The sequence below is a fragment of the Vipera berus genome (assembly GCF_964194415.1).
Source record: "Vipera berus genome assembly, chromosome: 1".
Taxonomy (NCBI): Eukaryota; Metazoa; Chordata; class Lepidosauria; order Squamata; family Viperidae; genus Vipera; species Vipera berus.
Window position 1 is genome coordinate 347422892 of NC_138202.1, and position 27090 is coordinate 347449981.

The 27090-nt window shown below is 42.0% G+C and overlaps 1 protein-coding gene and 1 long non-coding RNA gene across 2 annotated transcripts in view; both read left to right on the top strand.

Moving 5' to 3' along the window:
- Window positions 1-20180, top strand: part of LOC308660153 (autism susceptibility gene 2 protein homolog) — a gene marked incomplete at both ends in the record, with an annotated part of 443023 nt that extends 422843 nt beyond the window's left edge. The window contains one exon of the mRNA XM_081314369.1: window positions 20088-20180. Coding sequence (XP_081170495.1) covers window positions 20088-20180 — 93 coding nt within the window. The remainder of the gene's footprint in view (window positions 1-20087) is intronic.
- LOC308671591 overlaps window positions 1-27090 on the top strand; it is a 711918-nt gene that overhangs the window by 555201 nt on the left and 129627 nt on the right. The window lies entirely within an intron of this gene.

Here is a 27090-nt window from a genome sequence, read left to right on the forward strand (position 1 = left end):
CAGTAGGTTTCTTTCCCTTTCCTTTCCTTTCCTTTCCTTTCCTTTCCTTTTCCTTTCCTTTCCCTTTTTCCTTTCCTTTCCTTTCTTCCTTCTTTCCTTTCCTTCCTTTCCTTTCCCTACCCTACCTACCCTACCCTACCTTACTTTTTCCTACCTTACCTTACCTACCTTACCTTACCTTACCCTACCCTACCCTACCTTTCCTTTCCTTTCCTTTCCTTTTCCTTTCCTTTCCTTTCCTTTCCTTTCTTTCCTTTCCTTTCCTTTCCTTTCCTTTCCTTTCCTTTCCTTTCCTTTCCTTACCTTCACCTTCACCTTCACCTTCACCTTCACCTTCACCTTCACCTTCACCTTCACCTTCACCTTCACCTTCCCTTACCCTACCCTACCTTTCCTTTCCTTTCCTTTCCTTTCCTTTCCTTTCCTTTCCTTTCCTTTCCTTTCCTTTCCTTTCCTTTCCTTTCCTTTCCTTTCCTTTCCTTTCCTCTTTCCTTTCCTTTCCTTTCCTTTCCTTTCCTTTCCTTTCCTTTCCTTTCCTTTCCTTTCCTTTCCTTTCCTTTCCTTTCCTTTCCTTTCCTTTCCTTTCTACTGAGGTTCAGTACAGTCAGTAGGCGTATTTGGAACAGACTGTGGTTGTAGTAGCCATTGTAGATATCCAACCTTCCTAAGGGTGGCAGGTGAATTATGACTTTAAATCTCTAACCTAGCTCTAAAAGAGACACCAGCTGATGGCTGGCTAAGTGGCATAAATCCAATAACAAGGATGACAGGCAGTCCTTGACTTACGACCACAATTGGGATCTGAATTTCCCTTGCAGTTTTAAGTGAGTCATGCCCAACGTTACAACCTTTTTTGGCCTGGTTGTTCAATGAATCACCACAGTTGCCAAATGACTCATGCGGTTGTTAAGCAATCTAGTTCCCCCCCATTGACTTTTCTTGTGGCAACCACATGACCCTAGGATGGTACAGTCATTGTAAACATATGCTACCAGTAGTTGCCAAGCACCTGAATTTTGATCATGTGACCATGAGGATGCTGCAACTGTTGTAAGTGTGAGGACCAGCCATAAGTCACTTTTTTAATGCTGTTGTAACATGGGCACTAATGAATGTTTGTTAAGTTGAGGACTGCCACTATTCAGTTATGAGATATTCCTTGACCTAAGCCACAGGTCTTCAAACTCGGCCCTTTTATGACTCATGGACTTCAACTCCCAGAATTCCTCAGCCAGCGTGCCAAGTTTGAAGACCCCTGACCTAAGCATTAAAACTAGCCTCTATTCAGAAAATGGGTTGCAGCTCTTACCAAAGATGGATTTGATCTTCCTTCCTTCTGCCTGCAGCACATGGGAAGAAATGTTGAGAGAGCAAAAAGAAGAGCCATTCTCAGAAATAGATATATAGGCAGAAAAATTTACCCTGTGGTAGACTAAGGCCAATTAATTAGTCAACAGCATTGAGGGGATGACTCCACGCAGGGTATCTTGGCCCTTTCCTTTGCTTTTCTTATTCTCTCTCAACCTCCAGCTCCCCCTTGCTATATTTCCATTTGTGTTGCTTTCGTGGCACTGACAACTTGTTTTCTGCTTTCTGGATAAGACCGCCCTAGGGTTCAGAAGATGTTGGAGCTGTCAGTTCTCTCCCTCTCCATTTTTATGTAAAGCAGAGCACTGTCACCAAGTTCGTCTCATCAAAACCTTGCCTGCAGTGGAATTCGTTCACTTGAGATTTTGCTTGGAGGCAAGATGGCTGCTCCTTCTGTTTCCTTCATCCAGGAATTGAGTTCCACCGAACTTTGTCTTCCCTTTTTCTCTGAGTTACTTGTATTTTCATGCATTTTTCTTGGAGCTTCATCTCCCCCCCCCATTCCACTCTTCTTTTTTAAAAACTTCTTTTTTTAAGCTTTATTTATAGATACATATCAGTTCTCAAATATTCTGGTATAATATGGAATTTACTAATGGAATACTGAAAAATGGGTGTTGGAGCTAATGAAATATGGGACATGCCACAGGATATTGTTCACTGGGATACAAGAATTATATAGCTGGCATTATATTCAGTCATGGATTATTTAATTGCATTCTGTTAAGCCAGGAATGGGAGGCATGCATAGGATGCTAAGCTAAAACCAAACAAACCACACTGTATCTTAGGATAACATATGAACTCTGCTTTTAGTGCTACGTTGGAATTACATTACCTCTTAAGGCTCAGAAAAGGAAATCCTGTGGAGAGTAAAAGCAGATAGGAGCTATTCACTTTTGTTTGGGTGATTTATTTGAGTCATCTGCTGAGAAAGAATGAAAAACCTCAGAACTGAAGAAGCTACTTGGATGAGAAGCGAAACATTTTCAAGGAAAAGCAAAGGAAGTCCAGTTGCTATTTGAAAAAGCACCTTCGGGACAACCATGACCTGGCCCAACCTGTGGGCCATGGCCTAGTAGTGGGCTGTGGCTTGCTAGCCACCGGCCCACGGGACAGACTGGCCAGTGTGCGCATGTATGTGTGCACACCCCCTCACATGCGCTAGTGCCGGGGCTGCAGGGTACAAAAATGGTCCTCCACTGTGCCTTGGGGCACGAAAATGGGCTGCCACCACGCCTCAGGGCATGAAAATGAGCCACTGTTGTGCTGCAAGGCATAAAAACAGATGCTGCCATGCCACGGGGTACAAAAAAGGGCCACCGTGGTGCTGCAAGATGCAAAAATGGCCACCGCCACACTGTGGGGCACAAAAACAAGGTGCTGCGCCATGCAAGAATGGGGCAGGGCTAATGAGTATCACGCGGGCGCTAGCCCCAACCCATTTTTGGCACACGCATGCTCACGGCCCTGTGCGAATGCACGCATGCGACCACATGCAGCCACTGTCTTGACTTTTGACATGCTCTGCAGATAGATACTGTGGAGTAACAGATATTCCTGGGATGCTGTGAGATTATCAACTCTTTCTGAGCCTGACTTATGTCCTGTCCTGCATTTGGGCAAGGAAAGTGGGATATAAATCTAATGACCAACAACAAACCTAAATGTCACATTAAGATTAGAAGATATTGTCTAGTTTTACAGGGAAGGTAATTGTCTTGCCTTCTATAATATTCCTTAGCTAAGGATTTTTTTTCCTTAGCCATAGTCTAAGAATATCAAGGATTAACTTTTTACTCCTTTTTGCATACAACAAAAGCATTGTCGAAGTATGATTTTAACCCCTCTTCATATGACAATGAGATCACCACACACCCAGCAGAAAGTAGCAGAAATAAATATATTGCCAGATATATTGTGTGTGAAATTCAGGTTAACTTCCAGTTGAGTGTTTCAGGTTTTGCTGATCAATTAGGTGGTGTTGGTTTTTTTTTAATCTCCCTCACTCTATCCCACCCATGTAATTTAGGTAAATATTCAGGCCAGCTAAATTTGCAAGACTGAATCTGATGGCTGAATCTCCTCTTTTATTCTCTATATATCTGTTCTAAAAATGCAGCCTTCAATATAATAGCGCTCTATTCTGTTTAGATGGGGCGTGTCCAACCCATGGCCCACAGGCTGCATAGAGCCCTGGATACCTAGTAATGCATCCTAACAAGATTGTAAACTTTTAATATTATTGTGTGATTTATACATTAACTATATGACATATTATACTGTAAACATAGCCCAAAACAATTCGTCTTCACTCGATACGTTTCCAGCAAACTCAAAGTTTGGACACTCATAATTTAGATAGACCATTTTTTTTATCTATGTCAGTTTCACATGCAATATAATTTCAAGTCTGTTTTGTCATAATGTTTTGCAAAGTTGTATCCCAGTCCACTTGAAACTTTTTTTGTGTCCATTTACCAGAGTATGAATTTGTAGCTACTCATGACTGAGGGGTCCTTGGTGCTCTTGGAGCTTGGATGTTTTCTTGCAGACATTTATTACCCAAACTAGGTAACATCATCAGTGCTTCTTCCAAAGATGCTTTTTTTTTCACAAGGCAACTGGACTTTCTTGTTTTTCCTGTTTTTCTTTGAAGATACTTCACTTCTTCAACTCTGACTTCAACCATCACCCAGTCAGAGTTGAAGAAGCTCCTTGGATGAGAGGCGAAGTGCCTTCAAAGAAAAACAAGTAAGTCCAGTTGCCTTGTGAAAAAGCATCTTTGGGATAACTGTGACCTGGATGAGAATATCCATCAGTGCTTCTGATGGAAATGTATCTACAGGCAGATTTTTTTCCCATTTGCATTGTTTCAGAAGCATTTGGTGATCATATGTGGTACCTATATAATACATAAATAATTTGTATTCTCCTTTATGTCATATCTCTTTATGTCACTCATGTCTGCTGTGCTGCATCATTGTAGTATCGGTTGGGAAATACTGTTCCTGGGAGGAATGAGTGAAGAACATCAGGAGTATAGGTTAAGAGGTTATAATACTAGTAGTATATTACTAGCAGGGTCATTTAAGTCCTGAAAGTAGGCACCCATCTTAGGCAGCAGCATTATAGGAAGGTGCTGAAGGTAGATGATCACTTCAGTGAAAAAGGCAAAGCCTCATACTGAGCAGGAGAAGGCAATGGTGAAGCACTCCTGTATTTTACCAAGAAGACTACAAGGATATACAAGATAAAGTGACTGATAATATAGTGTCATAAGATGGACCCTTCCAGTTGGGTGTCATTCAATAGGCCACTGAGAAAGAGTTCAGAAGCTTTCAAAGAACTAATGATGTTTATGACATGGCTAGATTAAAGCCTTTGGGATGTCTAGTTGCTGAAGATGACATGCAAGAAAAGAAAATCTGAACCTTCAAAGATTGTATAACAGCAGGAATAAGGAATATAACAAGCTTGAAGATAGGAACGCTGAACACAGTGACAGATGACATTGCTATATATTGACATGTTAGGCATCAGTGAATTGAAGTGGACTGGAATTGGACATTCTTGGTCAGAAGGTCACACTGTTTGATTACTCAAAACATGATAGTGGGGAAAATATTTTGCAATTATTTTCCTGCTACTGAATGGTCAGTTCCAGTCAGTAGTAATGGTGACTTCTGCTTTGTAGAGGGCCTCAGGACTCTGTCCTCTCTCCAATTCACTTTAACATTCAACTTAAATGCTGGAGGAGGCCATCTGTTAAAATCAATAAGCAAATGATACCCAGCTTTACTTCTCATCCTGGGTTGAACAGGAAGCACATGAAAGTGCTGATCTAGTGTTCAGAAGCTCTCAGGATCTGCATGACAAAGAACAAACTTTCATTCTTCAAAATAGAGTGGGTTTGGTGTTGTGGGCCTATGGATTCCAGGAAAATTCCATCACTGGATCCCACCATTCAGAAGTGATCCACAGCTTCTTATTATAATAATTCTTGTTTCAAGAGCAGATGACAGATATAAATAAGAGAGCTTTTGTGCAATTACATCTTATGTGTGAATTGGGAGCTTTCCCGGACTGTGAGACCTGCTCACAGTCACTCATGGTTGAATTACTTCCATGTTTCGATGAATGAAAGATGCCTTACTTGAGGTCCTTGAAAAACATCTGGAAACTGCAGCTGGTAGAAAATAAGGTAGCCCAGGAACAATGTGTGTATTGCAGTGAGTGTATTGCACATCCCTCTTCGAGGATTCTTGGATGGATGGATGGATGGATGGATGGATGGATGGATGGATGGATGGATAGATAATAATAATAATAATAATAATAATAATAATAATAATAATAATAATAATAATAATAATAAAGTTGGAAGGGACCTTGGAGGTCATCTTGTCCAACCCCCTGCTCAGGCAGGAAACGTTATACCATTTCAGGCAAATGGCTGTCCAGTCTCTTCTTAAAAACCTCCAGTGTTGGAGCATTCACCACCTCTGGAGGCAAGTTGTTCCACTGGTTAATTGTTCTAACTATCAGGAAGTTTCTCCTTAGTTCTAGGTTGCTTCTCTCCTTGACTAGTTTCCATCCGTTGCTTCTTGTCCTGCTTTCAGGTGCTTTGGAGAATAGCTTGACTCCCTCTTCTTTGTGGTAGCCCCTGAGATATTGGAACACTGCCATCATGTCACCCCTCACCCTTCTCTTCATTAAACTACACATACCCAATTCCAGCAACTGATCCCTATATATTTTAGCCTCCAACCCCCTAATCATCTTTGTTGCTCTTCTCTGTACCCTTTCTAGAGTCTCGACATCTTTTTTACATCATGGTGACCAAAACTGGATGCAGTATTCCAGGTGTGGCCTTACCAAAGCATTGTAAAGTGGTATTAGTACTTCACTTGATCTTGATTCTGGGTGAATGGATGGATGAATGATGGATGGATGGGTGGATGGATGATGGATGGATGGGTAAATGGATGGATGGATAGAGATGATAGCTAGATAGCTAGAAATACATAGCTAGGTAGATACATGCATAGATAGATAGACCAATATAGATAATACTCCGATGACACTGATGCTTCAGAATTTGCATTGATTACTAATTTGGGGTTTTTTTTGTTTTTTTTTAATCCCATTTATATCCCGCCCTTCTCCGAAGACTCAGGGTGGCTTACAATCTAAGAAGCACAAATCAATGTGCTTAGCAATAGCCTTCATTCTATGTATATGCCTGCTTATTAGGGCTTTTGCCCCCCCCCCCAATCAGCATTTTTAAAAAGTCAGCTTATTGCCCCCAACAATCTGGGTCCTCATTTTACCTACCTTGGAAGGATGGAAGGCTGAGTCAACCTTGAGCCTGGTGGGACTCGAACCTGCACTAATTGCAGGCAGCTGGTGTTACTTAGGGAGGCATTAGCCCACTGCTCCACCAAGATTGAGGGTTATTTTATCTGTTTACATTGTTAACCACCTAAAACTTGTGGGAATTGTTGGCATATAAGCATCATAAACAAACAATGATCCAGGATGTGCTAGATTTGTTTACAGTTCAAGCTGGGTTAAACTAAATCATGATTGATAAAGTGTATGGCAACTTGGGCTGAAAATGTAATCAATTATGAATTCAGTACTGAATTATGTCTGGATCTTTGTTTTTGCCAGAAGGATGGAAGTTCTCTTCACGCTTCTTTGAAGATATGTCTTATTAAAGAACTCACCCAGATGTTATTTGTTTACTCTTTGTAGTTTCAGATCACCCATAAACAGATATGCCACCACTTAAATCAAATTAGGCATGTGTGGGTGTGTGCATATGTGTGTGTGTGTGTGTGTGTGTGTGTGTGTGTGTGTGTGTGTTTCTTTCCGTATGTGCACATATACAGATATGATGCAAATATTTGAAAGAGGAGCTGGAAAATATCTCAGTTGATGAAAGCAGCTATGAAGCACAAGAAATTACTGGAAAGCATCATTATCTGCAGAACTATTAAAATGAAAAAAAAATAGCATTGCAGTGGCGTGATGCATGTTCGGCTCTTTTGCTAAGTGCATGTGAGTCAGGGTGCTGGTATGAACAGCACAGAGTTTGCTGCTTTCATCATCTGCCTGCTTTTGAGCAAATGATCCTACAGATGCATCTCATGGTAACAGTGGTAACAGCAATAAAGCCCCTAGTCAACTAAGTGGTTCTACAAATGCTTGGGGAGATGAGGAAATCACTGTATTATAAGTGCCAGGTGTGTTTCTTCTTCTTCTTCTTCTTCTTCTTCTTCTTCTTCTTCTTCTTCTTCTTCTTCTTCTTCTTCTTCTTCTTCTTCTTCTTCTTCTTCTTCTTCTTCTTCTTCTTCTTCTTCTTCTTCTTCTTCTTCTCCTTCTCCTTCTCCTCCTTCTCCTTCTCCTTCTCCTTCTCCTTCTCCTTCTCCTTCTCCTTCTCCTTCTCCTTCTCCTCCTCCTCCTCCTCCTCCTCATCATCATCATCATCATCATCACCATGCCCCTCACCTGCCTTTTCTGCCTCTCTGCTTGACTAGGTGAGAACAGCTGAAGAGGGAATTTAGACAACATCTGGCTCTGCATGGAAAATACAGGGGTAAATAATCTAGCCCCAAGCTACCCTTAAGATTTATACTTTCAGTTGAATTTTTAACAAGCCTGCCTCCGATTGGGCTTGGAATGACAGGATGTTGGATGTGTGCATGCATTCATGTATTTAAAAGCTTTCCATATTGTCAGTCCTAAGATCCTGGATAGTGTACAGTCTAAAAATAATATAAAAAGACATTTAATAGCTTCAGGTACTAGCAATGAAATTCTTTATAGTAAAATTAGAATAGAATACTTCCACAAATATAGCTGTCATGGAATGTAGTCTAGAGTCCATGGAGGGAGGGGATGTTTCAAGTGTAGCTTGGAAAATTTGGTAAGCAGGAAGAAGGTTAAGATGACCCCTCCCTATCAATTCAAAGAGTAAATTTATAATTATGTAGCCAGTTGCTTTATTCTGGCAAGACTCTATAGGTGAAGAACAATATCAATAAGATTGATAAGAACAATAACAATATTATTATCATTATTCTGTGGCTTTGCATGCAGACTGAGAGCTTCTGTACTGGAGACAAATTCCTTGTGTGTTTAATCACACTTGGCCAAATAATAGCAATAGCACTTAGACTTGTATATCACTTCACAGTACTTTACAACCCTCTCTAAGCAGCTTACAGAGTCAGCATATGGCCCCCAACAATCTGGGTCCTCATTTTAGCGACCTCGGAAGGATGGAAGGTTGAGTGAAACTTGAACTGGTGAGACTCGAACTGCTGAACTGACGGCAGTTGGCAGTCAGCAGAATTAGCCTGAAGTACTGCATTCTAACCACTGTGTCACCATGTAGTATTCAACTCAACTCAACTCAACTCTAAATGTCCTCACTGGATGGGCAGATCCACTCTGGATTAGCTGTTCCCTTAACTTTCCTGGTGCTGCTCTGTAATAGACAAGATTTTGAATTGGACCAGAAATTCTGGTAGTAAGCATTGTGGCAACCACAAATTACACATTGCTCTGCAATTGAGCTTTTCCCCTGCTTTCAATCCAGTTGCTGCTGCTTTTTCTCATCTTCAGAGGTAGCCCCACATAGGATGAGTCCTTGATGGCATAGTTGCCTGGTCCAGATAGGTCTGCAATTGGTACACACATCTCTGGCCACAGTCTCTACCTGCTGTTCCAGCAGGAACCATAGATCCAGAAGGATTGCCAAGTCACAGAAAAAAATCTTTCAGTGGAACCCAACTCTGCCAAAAGCAACTAGCAGGGCAATGATTCTAGAAGATCTAGAAGTTTAGTGATGACCGCTAACTACCAGAGCGTTTTTAAGTGGTATTCAAATTGCTGGTTATCATCTACATAATCCTACATGGCATAGGGGCATATGGGGTTACCTGTCTCCAGTTGTTTCTGCTCGTCCTATCTGCACTGGCACAATTGGCAAGATCCAAGTCACTTCCATTGGGAAATGTCTTCTTATAGGACCTAGGAATTGTGCCTTCTTTGATGTAGTACCTGCCTTAAGGAACAGCATTCCCCCCAGAGATCTGTGTATTCCTATTGGAAATGTATTTTTCTGAAGAATGTGTAGAGAATTTCTATCTGACCACTGCAATCCAACATGTGCCAATTCAGTTATGAGTCCAGGTAAGAGAATGCTAGGATTTCAGCCTTCTTAAATCAAATTAAAGAACACAGGCAGAATCAAGCAGCTTCAGACTACATTTGTAACTTTGCAACAGCTTTGGAGGAAAGGCCACAATTGACCACTTTCCTTGTCACTGATTTATTATGTATAAGCAAAATATCACACACGTATAATTTCTATGTGACAGAACTTTAATCTGCAAGAGGTATGCTCCTTCACAAATCTACTTGTTGAGGTACATCATTCCTTGGTGAAAAATGAATAGTAATAACTGTGAGAAGGATCTTGGAGTCCTAGTGTACAATCACCTAAATATGAGCCAGCAGTGTGCTGCAGCTGCCAAAAAAACCCCAACACAGTCCTAAGCTGCATTAACAGAGTGATAGAACCAAGATCATGTGAAGTACAGGTACCACTTTCTAGTGCCTTGGCAAGACCACACTTTGAATATTAGTTTTGGTCACCACAATGTAAAAAAAAAGATATTGAGACTCTAGAAAGAGTGCAGAGAAGAGCAACAAAGATGATTAGGGGACTGGAAGCTAAAACATATACAGAACATTTGCAGGAATTGGGTATGTATAGTTTAATGAAAAGAAGGACTAGGGGTGACATAATAGCAATCTTCCAATATCTAAAGGGTTGCCACAAAGAAGAAGTTAACATATTCTCCAGAGCAGAAGGAAGGAAGAACAAGAAGCAGTGGGTGGAAACTAATCAAGGAGAGAACTAACCTAGAAATAAGGAGAAATTTCCTGATAGTGAGAACAATGAATCAGTGGAACAACTTCCCTCCAGAAGTTGTGGATGCTCCAACACTGGAAGCTTTTAAGAAGAGATTGGACAATGGGTGTGTGAAATGGTATATAGGGTTTCCTGCTTGAGCAGGGGGTTGGACTAGAAGACCTCCAAGGTCCCTTCCAACTCTGTTGTTCTGTTCTGTTATTTTCTTTTCTTTTCTGTTCTGAAATTGAACTCAATTCAGGATGAGTACATAAGCATATTCTTGCAGTTTGCTTTGCAGCAATACAGACATGGTTTACCACAACCTTGTTCCTGATTTTAAGCTTCCCTGCATAACCTACAACTTTGGGATTCCCTTGTACTACAGTATGATGGACCCTGCTTTGCTTCTGAATCTGGAGAAACTCAATCTGTGATGTCTCCCTTGAACGATTCCCCAGATACCTCCTCAGATGTCAGCTCAGGGGAGGATGAGCCAATTTCTGTCACATCAGGAACTGAGTTGATTGATGGCTTTGAACGGCTGGCTGGCTGGCTGGAGGGGAACTGGCTGAGGTTCCAGCTGGGGAAAGCTTACAGTGGCAGACAGCCGGCGAAGAGGAGGAGGAACTGCCTTCTACATCTGGTCTGAGAACACGTAGGGCAGAGAAAAGGCAAGAGCAGAGAAGATCAGCCAGACTACTCAAGAGGAGAAGGCCCTACCTATCTGGATGGGCTGCACCGGAAGCTGGCTATTTATCACAGCAGACCTATGGAGGCATTACTGGGAACAATGTGTTTGTTCTCTAGCTGTGTGTTTGGGTGTTGGGATTCCTGCTTCACTCTGGGTTGACACCATGTTTGGAATTGAATTGTGCCTTGGAGACACTGAACTTTTCTTGCCCCGTGAGCTCTTTTGTGTTTTGCCTGGTGGATTTAAGTTTGTCTGGTGAAGTTATTTTGTTTGAGCAACTTTCAAGTGCCTTGTGGACCTTTGGGCTCTTGCTCTGTGGACTAATATTGGTTTGATCATGGCTGGACTTGATTAGGACAGTTCATGGTTTTTGGTAAAGGGAATTTCTGGGGAATATTAATAAACTCACTAGACCACAGTTACCTGTATGTATGAGTCTGTGTGTGTGAGTAAGCGGGGCAGCACACAATCGGATGCTGCCACGTAGCAAGCCCTAAACTGTAAATGGGAGACATTAGGGCTATGGTTTTGCTTAATAATTTTTATCACAATCAAGTTTGCCTTTGTCCTCAAGCGGCTACAAAAAGATCATGCCTTCATCAGTAGGAGGGAGAGAAACTGTTTGTTGATAAAATGAGCATCAAAACAGCATGTTTCGAAGAAAAGTCCAACAGGGTGAAAAATAGACAATAAACACAATCTGGGATGTCCATCCAGAAATAATTTAGTTGATTGATTTGGATTGTTTAGTATAAAGGATTTTTTTGGGGGGAGGGGGAAACAGTACAGGTAATCCTCGATTTACGACTACAGTTGTGCCCAGAATTTCCATTGCTAAGTAAGATAGTTGTTTAGTGAGGTTTGTCCCATTTTATGCCTTTCTTGCTATAGCTATTAAGTTAGTAAGTGAATCTGGCTTCCTCACTGGCTTTGCTTGTCAGAAGGTGACAAAAGGGGATCATATGACCCCGGGATATGGCAACCGTCATAAATATGAGTCAGTTGCCAAATGTCCGAATTTTGATCACGTGACCATGGGGATGCTGCAACAGCTTAAGGACATGACTACCCAATAGAACCCCTTGTTTCACTCACTTCTCTGCATTTGCAAACCTCTGGATAAATTAGGAAATGAAACAGATTAAGATTAAAAGTCAAGACTATTGGTCAGTCTGTACCAGTGTTATCAATTTGATTAGTTGCAGCTCCTCCTCCAAGATCTTGGGGGGGGGGAAGAGAGAGAAGAGACAGAAAAGATTAGCTAGATAAGATAGCTAGATAGGATAGCTAGCTAGCTAACTAGCTAAATAGATAGATAACTAGCTAAATAGCTAGGAGAGAGAGAGAGAGAGAGAGAGAGGAGAGAGAGAGAGAGATCCTTGAGTTATCTTATATGAGATGGCAGGTTTCGAACTGAGCACCTCTTGCTTATAAAGTACAGCATCGTGCATAGGTAAATGGCAGCCATAATAGTAATTGTTTATTTGGGAGAGGTACCAGTTTTTCCCTCCACTTCCAAATCAGCCTTCTTCAGAATAACCTTGACTTGATCAGTTGAATAGTTTCAGTCTAATGAGTGATGGACAGCTCACAGAGTACACAGGAGAATTTGACAAGGGACTCTTGTGTATCAGTTTAGTCCTCCCCCTCCCCCTTCCACGTCCTTGTTTTGTGTTTGGGCATGTTGAGTATCTGAATCTGGGTGCCTAAATGCTTTGTTGCATTATGTTAATTCCTCAGCAGCACAATGAAATCCATGTTGTAATTAAAGCTGTCAGTTGGAAGGCAAGCCAATGGCAGCCGAAACACAGCATAACAAATGAAGTGAAATGCTTCTGCATGTAGCTATACAATGCTTCACCAGGCATGAAATTAAATAAGTAATTTGATGTTGACATCAGAAATTGAAATGATACCCACTGTTCCTTCATTCTGTCAGACCTGCATAAACAATAGCCAGAGCAAACATAAGCGGCATACGGCGCTTCACCATTGCGACTCCTCTCATGTAATTCACAATATATATGCAAAAATGGAATCGCAGGCTTCCCAAGACCCAAAGGATATAATTTCTTTGGGTTCTTGATGAGCTCCTAAATGCAGAAGGGCAGCTGCTTTGCACGTCCCAGAGCAGAACGCTCTTCAAAACATTCTTTATTTTGAAACAGCCCTGCAGCCAAAGGCCTGAGAAAGTTCTCATGGATTGGTAGTTATTTATGAAGTCGAATCTCTGTGAGAAGATCTTTTCTCGTTCTGCTTGTGGGCATCCCAATCTGTCACAACATCTTTGTTGTTTAACTGTTTTGTTTTCATTTGGGAAGAGACAAGAGACTGCACGCTGGCCAACAGTTTGCGCGCCAAGGAAAACGGGGGACTTCTTAATAAAGTGCCGAAGCTTGTACAAGAAGAGGATCACTGCCTCCCAATTTACAGACTTACATGTTGCTTGAGGGGGCTCCTTCCATCTCTTAGTCCAAACAATGTTATTCTTATCCTTCTAAAAGGCAAGAATGGCTTTTATTCTTATTAAAGCTATTCTAGGTCAAAATTTACCTCAAGGACCAAATCCTCTCATCTCCATTTGACTACCCTATTCCCTGGTGTCAAATCTAAGGAGGGTATTTTGACAGTTTGGGGCAAGAATCGATATCCAAAATGTTTTTGAGGGCTTGTTGGCTGGTGGCAATGTTGTCTCCAAACTCGGGCACCCTGAGTTTGGTGTGGAACTGAGGAGAACTGGATCCCTGAAGGCGTGTTTTCTCTTCAAACAAGTCCAGACATGATTTGGAGGAGGGAAAGTGGGATGTATGTTCTGAGATAACACATGCTTATAGTAATAGGTTTATTTATTTGTTTGTTTTGTTTACAATATCCATACAGCCACCCATATCTTACCACTCTGGGCAGCTCCCAAGCATAAATTAAAATAATGTAAAAATATATTAAAACTATTAAAACCAAATGAATAACAACAACAACAACAACAAAACAACAACAAAACAACAACAACAACAACAACAACAACAACAACAATAATAATAATAATAATAATAATAATAATAATAATAATAATAATAAAAAATCTGGCATCAAGTCAAGCTTCTGACATGCAGTCATCTCATCCTATCCCAGTGCTTGGGGGGGAAACCAGGGCCTCAGTGCTTTTTCAGAAGGCCAGGAGGGTAGAGGCCTAGTTAATCTCAGCAGCTAGAGCAGACATGTCAAACACAAGGCCCGGGGGCCGGATGCGGCCCGCGAAGTGGTTTCATGTGGCCCGCGAAGCCATCTTGGAAACAGTGAGAGAACCGTCCCCCACTGCCTTGGCCCTGGCCCAGAGACCCTCCTTCTGCCAGAGACCCTCAGATCTGTCCCACTCCTGCCCAGGCCCCCATAGGCACCCTTGATGCGAACCATGGAGAGCTGGCCACGCCCACCCAGTAGGCCATACACACTCTAGCCACGCCCACCCAGCAGGCCACGCCCACCCAGGCCACACCCACCCGGCCCCCTGAGGGCAACCGCAATGCTGATGCGGCCCTCAATGAAATTGAGTTTGACAGCCTTGAGCTAGAGTGTTCCATAGGACAGGGGCTGCCATGGAAAAGGCATGCCTCCTAGCTCCCATCAGATGGAAGTGTTTAGGGGAAGGGACTAAGAGCATTTCCACCCTACCTGACCTGGTAGGAGGGGTAGATAGCCTGATCCTGTGCCATGTAGGGCTTTAAAGGTAATGAGCAGCACTGTGAATTGCACCCAGAAAGAAACTGGAAGCCAGTTTAATTCACCCAATAGAAGTATCACATGGGCACCTAGGAGCTCACATCGCAGTGCATACTGTTGCATTCTGGACCAGATGAAATTTCTAAGTGGTCTTCAAGGGCAGCCCCATGTTGCAATAATCCCAATGGGAGGTGAACAAGGCATGAGTTATCATGATAAAGGCCTCCTGGTCCAGACAAAGGGTACAATTGATGCACTAGGCAATTTGTGCAAAGGCCCCCCCTCCCCCGGCTAGCCACCGGCTCCTTGAGCAGGAGCTGTGAGTCCAGGAGGACTCCAGAGTTGCATACCAGCTCAGTTTGAGGAAAAACCATTCAGAGTCAAAGATGAAAAGTCATCTGGATCTGGGGGTTCAAAAATCCAGAGCCGTTCCATCTTGCCACCTTGGTTGAGTTGAAGCCAGCTTCTCCCCATCCAGACCCTTATAACAGAGAGGCACTTGGTCATTGCCTTTACAGCTGGGGGTAAAGATATAGAATTGGATCTGATCAGTATACTAATGATACTGGACTCCAAACCAGTGGATGACTTCCCTAACCGTTTCCTGTAACTGTAATAAAGGAGTGGTGAAAAGCTCAGGTCCTGAAGCACCCCTTATTGCAGAGACATAGGGCTTGACTTCTGCTCCTACCAACACTGACTGGAACTGGCCACAGAGGAAGGAGAAGAACCAGCATAATACCGTGCCTCCCACTCCCAACCCTGAACCGGTCCCGAAGGATACCATGGTTGATCGGATCAAAAGCTACTGAGAGGTCAAGGAAAGCCAAAAAGGCTGCACACTCCATCCTGAGGCCTCCAAAGGTCTTTGACAAGTGTGATCAATGCTGTTTAAAAGAAAACACATCCAAAATGTGCATTTAATGTAATACATTCAGACTTTTTGCTTGTATTTCAAAACTGAAGTTAGGGGCCTGGAGGTTAAGACATATGAAGAACAATTTCAGGGATTACGTATGTCTGGTCTAGTGAAAAGAAGGACTAGGTGAGACATGATGGGAGTGTTTCAATACATTTGAAGGGCTGCCCCAAAGAAGGGCTGCTCAAAGCACCAGAAGGCAAGACAAGAAGCAACGGATGGAAACTAATCGAGGAGAGAACCATCCTAGAACTAAGCAGAAATTTTCTGACAGTGAGAACAATCAACCAGTGGAACAGCTTACCTTCAGAAGTTGTGGGTGCTCCATCACTGGAGGCTTTTAAGAAGAGACTTATTCTGATGAATGTAACTAGCATAGGATGAGGTTGAGGATGAATGCACATTAAAGGGATATTGGGCATATAAATTACTCCATCTGCTCATCCCTCCCTCCCTAACTACATTGATTTTATTAAACCCCGAGCACAAATACGTACCTTAGCAGGAAATGAAGAAGCTTTGTGTTTCTAATTGTGTTGATCAAGAGCAGCTTAGGAGGAATATCATGTCAGTGCTTATATTTAAAAAAGGCACACTCAACTAACTACCCACAACCCTACAGCAGATTGCAAGCTCCTGCTTCTTGGTTTTGCTTCATTGGCTTACACTGATGAATCTCTCTGTGCTGTGCAGGAAATATTTCCTGATCCCCTTAACGCATTAGGGAAGCTAATTAGCATCTGAACTTCCGGTGAAATGGGCCACTTCTAATGTTGCCTCCCATTAAGTCTGATTTACGCCAGTGCAGCCCTGCTTGTTTTCCCCCAAGCTACCTCATGGGATCATATGGACAAGTTCATTGTGATCAAGGCTGGGTACAAATGCAGTGTGGAGTAGCCAGCAATCCTGTCCACTCTCCCTTGCAACCTGGTGGGAGGGTTTCTTCTTTTTCTTTTTGCCGTTTTTTTAGTTCCTATAAAATGATGAGAGTCACAGCCGTGATGACAACTAGGATGATGCTATTTAGAGGTTTCTAAAGCATACATGCTTCCAGTCAACTCCTGAGTCCCAAATGAGATAAGAAGGCTTCAAAACAAGGTGACATTTACTCTAAAAGAGGGAGACAGATCTAAAGTCATCCTGTTCCAATCAGCATTTATGGAGCAATGTGGTGTTGAATATGGAGCAAGTAGGAAGTACAGATACTCCTCGAATTACAACCACAACTGGAGCCCAAAATTTCTGTTGATGAGACATGTGTTCAGTGAGTTTTGCCCCATTTTATGACCTTTCTTGCCACAGTTGTTAAGTGAATCACTGCAGTCGTTAAGTTAGTAACACGGTTTAGTGAATTTGGCTTCCCCATTGACTTTGTTTGTCAGAAGGTCACAAAAGGTGATCACATGACCTTGGGATAGGGCAACCATCCTAAATGTGAGTCAGTTGCCAAGCATCTCAATTTTGATCATGTGGCCACAATGATGCTGCAACGATCGTAAATGTGAAAAACATCATAACTCACTTTTTCAGCACTGTTGCAACTTCATACAGTCACCTAATGAAATGTTGTGATGAGCCGTGGTGGCGCAATGGTTAGAATGCAGTACTACAGGCTACTTCTGCTGACTGCCAGCTGCCAGCAGTTTGAATCCCACCAGGCTCAAGGTTAACTCAGCCTTCCATCCTTCCAAGGTCAGTAAAATGAGGACCCAGATTGTTGGGGGCAATAGGTTGCTTTAAACCTATTGGCCGCCGCCTAGAGGCCACAGTATAAATTGCTGCATTTGCAGCCCTTTTTCTCAGTTCAGTTCCTGCAACCAAATAACGAATGATTTTTGCTGAACTCACTCTCCTCGTCTCGTCAATCAAGCAACAAACTCAGTATCTAACAGAAATTACATGGAGTCTTTTGATTGGTGAAGCGGTGGTCTGAGCAGGTTATTTCCACGACTGGGAGATGAAAAGAAACACGGGGCAAGATGTTGATGACGGATTTTGATAAACTCAGCCAAAGAATTCTGCAGGGATGTTTGCATCCCATGAGTACTTGTAAGAAGGGGATAGGGGTTCAAATTTCCAGGTGTGCCTACCATTGTGATATCATGCATTCCCCCCTCCCCTTCCTGGGATGCCCCTGGCAATCTGCTTTGGAGACATTGGTGTTGCCAGAAGAGATGGACAGAAGGAGGCAATGCAGAAGAGACACGTCTCCCTCCTTAGAAAAATGGTCAGACTGTATTAACTCTCTTGTGACCTGAGATAGCAGGAATGAAAAGAATTTATATGTGCAGAAGCTGCTTGTAAAGTTGGGCAGTGGCAATGGGATATTTATCGAGGATGAAGGATTTTTTTTTAAAAAAAGTGGGTGTGACACCCCAAAGTTCTTTCAGTAAAGGAAATATTGCACACACAGCCTCATCGTCTCTAGTGTTTTGCCCAATTCACTAAGAGAAATGTGAATTTTACTCCTCAATGATAAAAATCATTTCAATGATACAGGGAGAATCTTCCAAAAAGAATCCAAATCCATTTTTTTTTCTGCGTTCAACAGGTTGAACCAGGGAAAAAAAATGTGGCTGTTTTAAAGAATGGGAGTCAGATGTTACATACAAGCATCTTTGTGGCACCAAATTACAGAACCACAATTAAACTGTATCAGCTCCCTTTTATAGAATACAGAATAACAGAGTTGGAAGGACCTTGTAGGTCATCTAGTCCAACCCCCTGCTCAGGCAAGAGACCCTATATCATTTTTGACAAGTTTTGACGATATCTAAAATGAAGAACCTGAATAAAGTCACCTCATTCTTCCTTATGCTGGGCCCGCAATGGCTAAAATTGTAATCTTTAGTGTCATGGGGCCTAGTGTTATGTTGTGGGCTCTGGTGAGCAGGAATGATGACAGGAAGCTGAGTACAGAGAAACTCATTCTTTTATTCTTGCTGGAACTGTACTTGAGCTTGGGCCGCACCCAGCCACAATATATAGCCTAGCCCTAAGGAGGCAGCCAATAGGTTTGAACCCGCACTTGCCGCCTGGGGCTGACCAATTGCAGGACTGGAGACGGCCTGTCTGGGTTGCTGGAGAGCCGTTAGCTCTCCAGCAATGCACGTGGTGTAATACCACAAGCTCAATACATAACACCTAGGAAATGTATCAAACAGAAGTCCACAGCTCCAGAGCAGGAAAGATAGAATTTCTTTCTTTCTTTACGTTTATTCAGCTTTCCTGCCAAAATAATAAACCCATCCCAAGACTAAAATAATTAAAACCCCAGCTAAAAAGCATGCGTTCATTTTAAACCAAGATTTAAACAAATTGGGTATTTATTGAAAGTCTTTAAAAATGCAATAGATGCCTTTTAAAAGATCATTGGGAGAACCTATTAAGACATCAGCTAAATAAGGCTAGCAAAACCCATAGGGAGTAAAAAAAACAAAAACCAACAACACGATGCTTTATTTTCCATGTGAAAAGAAAGAGCTGGCACTAACTCATCTTCAGGCACCAAGAAAATAAGGACCCACAGCTGAAAATTCCACTTTATGAGTTATAAGTTGATGCCAGTCAAGTCTTATACTGTATAAAAGGACAAGTTAGGGAATAAATTCTCTAATTGGGCAGATTCCCATGGGAGCAGGCTGGCTTTTCATTACTGGTTTTCTGCATCCAGATGCTTTCAATGTCAGATATTAACATCAAATGTATGAAAGAAAGAAGAAAAAAATCCCTGGTTCCTACCACTACATCCCTTTTAGGAAATAAGCTAACACACTGGGGGAATAAATTGACAAACTGTCTTGTGTTGTTACAAAGAGAAAGAAAGGGGGGGAGAAGAAAAAAAAATGACATCCATCCATCAAAATCCAAGGGGGAAGTTTGCTTTTGAAGTCCATCAATTTAGGGGTCTCCCTTCTTACAAACCTTGCCTCCTGCCCACCCCATCCATACCCCCCCACACACACACACACCACAAAACCTAGCCACTGGAGTCCAGGGCAACAAATGGCAACGTGTCCTGGGGGTTGGTTGATGTGTGTCTATTTAGTCTCAGCATAGGCCGAAATGCCATCATTAATTCATTACCCAGCTGCCTGTCAAATAAATTGGCAATTACACCCACCGTCGGAGCCTGGAATTTCAGTAAATAGCATGTTTCTGTCGATGGAGCCTTTGAGAAATGTTAAAAAAAGAAAAGGAGGGGGGAAGAGGCGGCAGGGGGGGGGAGGAAATTAAACAACGAGAACATGTTTGTTTCACTAGCAAAATGACAAGGGACGATGCTTGTCAAGGCAATGTTGGGAGGGGGAAGAGAAGCTTTTGTAAAAGAGTCAGACAGAAGGGAGGTGGACTGGAACAGGTTTCAGAAGAAGGGAGAAACGTGCAAAAATACAGAGGGGTAACTCATTTCTCTCTCTTTTTTTTCTTTTCTTTCTTTCTTTTTTTTTCCCTTGCAGAGCTCCGCCCCTTCCAGCTTGGGAACAGGCTACTTTGTAAGTGGATCTCAACTTTTTAAGATACGTGTCTTGGAACAGTGTCAAAAATGGTAATGCCCAAGGAGGGAGATTTTGCACTGGACAGTATTTCAGCTGATGGGTTTGGCCAATTATTTCCATGGCTTTCATCGGCTGGCCTGCAATCCAAAATAATGACAGTTGTTTTGAACAGAGTCTCTTGCGTTCCCACCAACTTGCTTTCTTAATCACCCCACCTTCCTTAACCCCCATTCCTCCACCCCACCCAGTAACTGTGCCCTCTCCCCCTTTATAGGCACTTTCTTTTATATTGTTGACTTCTCCCTTTATCCAGGTTAATCCTTCTTTTTTCCTAGGAGTGTGTTTCAAGGCACCATCCAGGTTCTACTTTGTAGGAAACCAGTCTACTGTGACCAGAAGGCTGGTTTTGTACAACACATTAGCCCTGGTTAAAATGAGACTGGATCGTCAAGAAATTCAGTAAGGGGGGGGGGAAGGGCAGCCTTGATTTTATATGAGCTTACTGTCATCACATTATGTCATAATATGGGGTTTTGCCGAGAGGGGGGGGGGTCATAACATTTTGTGTGAATGCAGAACTTTTGTTAACCTAGCTTTGATGTTTAATGTGCCTAGCCTATTCTCTGGATATATATACACAGATATGCATGCCTGCCTTAGGAAAGGGATTTAAAGATTCACTGAATAGATCTGAAATGGTGGTCCTACCTCTTTAGCTACCTCATTAAATCTTGGGACTTTTCCCTCTTCCCTCTAGAAAGGCCTATCACTTTCTAGGCTGAGGCCTCTCGTAATAGTTTAGTAGCCTGTTCATCTCCACATTCCCAAATATTTCACCTGCCCCTTTCATTAAAGTCCTGATCCTTGGACATCACCTATGGCTGTAGGGTAAGATGGGAGCAAAACACGTTCTTCTAGCTCTACATGGTGATTGTCCAATGAATCCCAGGCTCCTGTGTGAAAAATAAAAGAAAAAGTGAGGCACAACTAATCAATCACTGTATGCAATTAATAAATGTACTCCTATTAAATGCAATGCAAATAAGTTGCACAGAGCATCTAACCTGCTGGACTCGCATCCAATATTTGGCCAGGACCTTCCCAAATAGTCTTGAGAAGAACAGTACAAGTTAAGAAATGCTGTTTCCTTATATCCTGAATGAAAGAGCAAAGAAAATAAACTGGTGTAGATAAAGCTCTATTTTTGTGTTTTCTTGTATTAATGGATGTTTAAATAAGGATGAGCCAGCTGATTGGAGGGCATATTTTCATACAACAGTGACATCAGTTTCTTGATTCTGCATGATATGTGTTAATTTTAAAACAAGTTTGAATGGAATGTTCTAATGTAATAAAAACACGAGTGGGATCATTGGGATATATGAAGCTCCCTTTGATAGATTTTCTTATTCATTCATTCATGCATATTATTATGTCACCACCCAACTTAAACTATGTGACTAGGGAAAAGAAGGAAGGGAGGAAGGGAGGGAGGGAGGAAAGGAAAGGAAAGGAAAGGAAAGGAAAGGAAAGGAAAGGAAAGGAAAGGAAAGGAAAGGAAAGGAAAGGAAAGGAAAGGAAAGGAAAGGAAAGGAGGAAACTATAACTAATTGAAACATATTAAAACAATAAAGTAGTAGGCAGAACTGAAAATTCCCACAATCCTAAGGGAATACTTTGTAGCTCAGTTTGCATGAATTGATTGAAATTGGCACATTAGAGTAAACCAGGGGGGCTTTTCCAGCATTATCTGGTGATCTCAGGAACTAAACTTGATACAGTAGATCTGTCATGCAAGAGGCAGTATGACAAAGGTGTTGGACTAGGATGGAGGAGACCCAGTTCAAGGTCATTTCCAGGCATGGAGAATCACAGAGTGCTTATGGGTCAATCCTCTACCTCAGCCCAACCTGCAGTTGTGGGGTGAAATGAAAGTGCCTTGAGGTTGTGGAGAAAAGGAGGGATATAAATTGATGATGATAAAAGTGCTGATGGGTCTCCATAGTGTTTCTGACTGACCGTGTGCTTAGAGTTATTCGGGAACTGACTTCCTATGGATAAAAATGAAACATGTAAGAGGAACATCTCTTCATTGGAAAACTCATTCCTTCTCAGAGGTAAGAGTTGAGAAACAGAAGCTGAAGCCTCCAGTGATTGGTGGTATCCAAGAATCAATGAGCGTGTGTCCTCAGCCAGAGGTTATTCATTTGTCTGGATAATGGCTTATGGTTGCCTGGTTATTGTTGTCTGGATGATGGCTTATGATTACAGTTCTCCCTGGTGGGAGTAAACAAATGGGCAGCTTCTATGGGAAACCAAGCCATCTTTACTGACTGCAGAATAATTCATGTTGCAATGGAAGAGTCTCAACTCTTGACGTTGCAGTTTTCACATTTTTGGCCTTGGTAGATCCTGACTACAGACCACAGTTGAGCCTAACATTTCTATTGCTAAGCAAAACAGTTGTTAGGTGAATCCTGCCCCATTTTATAACCTTTCTTTGCCACAGTTCTTAAGTGGTGCAGTGGTTAAGTTAGTAACACAGTTGTGAAGTGAATCTGGCTTTCCCATTGACTTTGTTTGTCAGAAGGTCACAAAAGGGGATCGCTTGACCCTGGGACCAGTGGTGAGATTCATATATGTGAGCAACCAGTTCTCTGTGCGGATGCTGCTTCCGGAAGTCCATTCTGGGCCTGGGCAACAAAAAATTAGCTACTGGTTCTGCTGAAGTGGTGCGAACTGGCTGAATCCCACCACTGCCTGGGACTCTAGAACTGTCATAAATATGAGTCAGTTGCCAACAGTCCAAATTTTGATCACATGGCCATGGGGATGCTACGACAGTCTTAAGTGTGAAAACCGGTCATAAGTCACTTTTTTCATTGCCGTTGTAACTTTGAACAATCACTAAATGAACCATTATAAGTCAAAGACTACCTGTACTCTGATCTTTCTTCTGACCCTGTGCAGGAGCCAGGACTGTGGTACAGAAGAATAAACAATAGATTTCAATCCACCCTGGTCTCTCTTTCATCTCTCTGTCTCTGTCTCTCATCTTCTATTTATCATCATCAACTAAACATTTATGTCCTTCGTTTTCACTCTCATGGATGAAGAGACTTACCGGAAGAGTGAAACCTGTTTCACAAAAGTGATGGTTAATGTAATTCTGGCTCAGCTTTCCCTGAATATCAACAAATTGACTTTCTATATATCATCTGGCTCCTTGACAACAGTGCCTCTTCCATCCACAGATATCCTTCTGTCTTCAGTTGCTGAAGAAAATAAACATTTTTAGCATCCCATGCCTGGTAGTACTCCCCCGAAAGCAAGACGAGGTGTCAGTGACTACATCTGTCAGGAAATCTACAGACAGCTCAAGCTGTCAAGAACAGGCGTGCTATGTGCTAACAATGCGTGGCTGTCTTTTCTTCGCTCCCCAAGCTGGCATTTGCAAAGTACAAGCCACTTTGTATGAGCTTACAGGAGTGCATGCACGCACGCACACACACACACACACACACACACACACACAGAGGGAGGGAGGGAGAGACAGAGAGAGAGAGAAACACAGAGATTTTGCTCCCTAGCAGTCTTTGTTATGGATGCATCACCTCAAATCTGTGTCTTACCTCTGAAGATCCCAATGAGTTCCAAATACCAGAATGAATGTCATTAATTCAGTTGACCCTGTCTTAATATTCTTAATGTTCAAACATTTTTTTGTGGCTTAGAGTGTGGGGTGAACCCAGCCCATTCAATTAAATTTGTGGCTGAATCTGCTTTGCAAGCCAAGAAGATAGGTTCATTAACCAGGTTAAGTTGTCTCTTAAGTTGTCACTGTGATAATCAGACTAAGAGTCAAGAATATCATCATAGAATACCAATCCAAAAACATCTTTGTTACCCGAGACTTGGTTAATTGACCTCTTCTTTGCAGGTTTAGGTATTAGACCATGTATTCTTTTGCATATTTCATTTATACCTGTTGCTGGCTTGGTTTTCTGAATGCTTGTACTTTGTCTGCCATTCATTTATTTATATTATTTTGACTTAGATGCCACCTGACTCCAGTCAACTGTGGAAGGTTCATAACACAAAAAAAGAATAAATATGCAATCCAGATACAAAAGATAGCAATAAACAGTTGGCATGTCTAGGGAACACAACATATTTCATATTCAGAACATGAGATTCTGTCCATCCTAGCTCAAAGTTTAGGAGAAGAGATGGGTCTTTCAGACCCTCCAGAACACCATCAGGGTGGGGACTACCTGGATCTCAGTGGGAGCCTCATTCCAGAGAATAGGCACCATAAGAGAGAAGGCATGTTTCTGGGGTCCTGATAGATAGCATTTCTTCAATGAAGAAATCTGGAGTATGCCAACCCTATTGGAATGAACCAGCAAGACTGATATCTTGGGAGTGATGTGATATCTCAAGTAGCCAGGCTCTATGCCATGTACGACTTTATAGGTGACTAGACAAATCATGGCTCCTTGGGACATTGTTTTTGGGATAATTCACTAACTAAAAAGAGATGCAGAATGACCACAGGTTGGAAAAATAATGGAAACAGGAATGACTTCTGACTTCTTGCCTATTTCCCCATTGACTTTCCTTGTGGGAAGCTGGCATGGAGCATTGAAAGCGATGATCATATGACTACGGCAGTGTGACTGCACAGCAATGCTGAACTGCCACAACTTTGCCAAATTTCAATCCCACAGGAGTGGTGAGTCACAGCTTATGGATGCATTCTTTAGGTTAACCCATTTGAGATACATTGCTTTAAACATTGTTGCCCTAAGATGCATTGTTTCACTTACTTGAAGGTTACAAACAGACAAACAGAAGAGTTTTAGTGGTATAAAGAAACCAGCCTATTGAATAGCACAGAAGTAAACTGGTATGTACTGGTTTGGGGGGGATTCTGGCAGTTGAAGTTCACATAGAACATGTCCACTGTCCTATGATGTAATTAGCTTGGGTCAGCCTGCTAGAATACTTGTCCACAAATGACAGAATGGGAAAATAAGGGCGATGGTGATGGTAATTTAACATTTGAGTTAGTGAATGCTTAGGAGTGATGGACCAATTTCCCTATGATTAGAAGTCACAGTTAGAATGCCAGATTGTAGATCCAGACATTGCATTCTTAATCAGATTTTCTCCATATTTTTGCTGTTTCAAAAGATCTTTACATTTTATTTCCATCACATCTGGCCACCAAAGTATATTATAAGAATGAGGCAGCAGGCCTTGCAAATGAGATCTTTTCACTTCCTGCCGAAAGGAAATGATTACAGCAACTGATATTTGAACATGAACAGAAAATGATGGTGCTTGGATCGTCCTGTGGACCATGCAAGTATGGAAAATCCAAACAGTAATCAATACTGAATCATAATTGGAAGGGGATTTTAGGCCATCAATCTTACCTCTTGCTCGGTTCAGGAATCCAAATGAAAGTATCCCCGACATATGGAAATCTAGCTTTTTTTTTTTTGAACTTCACTTGAATAGGAGCCCACCACTTTTTCTCTATAATTAGTTCCACTGGCACTTACTGTTGGAAACTTGAAAACTATTCAAGTTTGTTAGATCAAAGACCAAACTGATTGCACATGTAGGAATTAAGAACAGCTCTGGAGATGTCAAGAGGGGATTGAAATCCTTTGTGCTAGAGTGGGTTCTCATACCAGACACGGGAAACATAGAGGATGAATGGATCCTGGAAACCTAGCAAGAATTTCTTCTTTGAGGCAGTAGACCCTTTAAGACCAAACTATGCAAACCAAAAATGTGCCACTTTGAACTTTGAATGTAAGCTGAATCTTAAGTTCTAGGAGATCCCATTCACCATTCTTTGGAGATATTTTAATTTCTTTAATAATATTTTTCAATAATGTCACTTTCCTAAGTGCTAATTGATCTACTTTCCTCCCTCGTCCCATCTCTAGAGAACAGAAAGAATGGCCTTGAGGGGCAGGAGGAAATGGCAATAATCAGGTAAAAGAGGGTGAAGTTTAGGGAAGAAATATAATCTAAGAAAACATCTCAAGACCATCCTTAGTTCTCCTGAAGATGAAGGGAAGGACAGGAGAAGAGAATTCAAATTTGCAAGGTTTCGTTACAATGACTTTGCTACAATACTACTTTTAGTATTAACCAACATGACATTGGTTTCCCTGGCTGGTTGGCCTTGAGGACTTGACACCTCCCTTTTCAATAAAATGAAAGAGCTTGTGTTTTTCTCTTTTTGATGTGGCTTCACAAGTAATCCCATAGCACAGGTAGTACTTGACTTACATCCATTGGTTTAGTGACTGTTCAAAGTTACAACAACATGGAAAAAAAACTGACGTATGACCATTTTTCACGCTTACCACCATTGCAGCCTCCCTATGGTCATTTGACCAAAATTCAGATGCTTGGCAACTGACTCATATTTATGACGGTTGCAGTGTTCTGGGGTCATGTGATCACCTTTTGCAACCTTCTATCAAGCAAAATCAATGGGGAAGCCAGATTCACTCAACAACTGTGTTATTAACAATTGCAGTGATTCCCCCTAACAACTGTGGCAGGAAAGGGAGGGAAGTGGAGCCAAACACACCTAAACAACTGTCTGGCTTAACCAAAGAAGTTTTGGGATCAATTGCGCTTGTAAGTCGAGGACTTCCTGTGTCATCATAAAAGAGAAACCAAAAATGAGGGCAATGCATTCTTTTCCCTAGCCACAATGTACATTCCCCTTCCTGTTCTTAAAAGGTAAAGGTAAAGGTTCCCCTGCACATGCGTGCTAGTCGTTTCCAACTCTAGGGGCTGGTGCTCATCTCCGTTTCAAAGCCGAAGAGCCAACGCTTGTCCGAGGACGTCTCCGTGGTCATGTGGACGGCATGACTAGACGCCAAAGGCGCACGGAACGCTGTTACCTTCCCACCATAGTGGTCCCTATTTT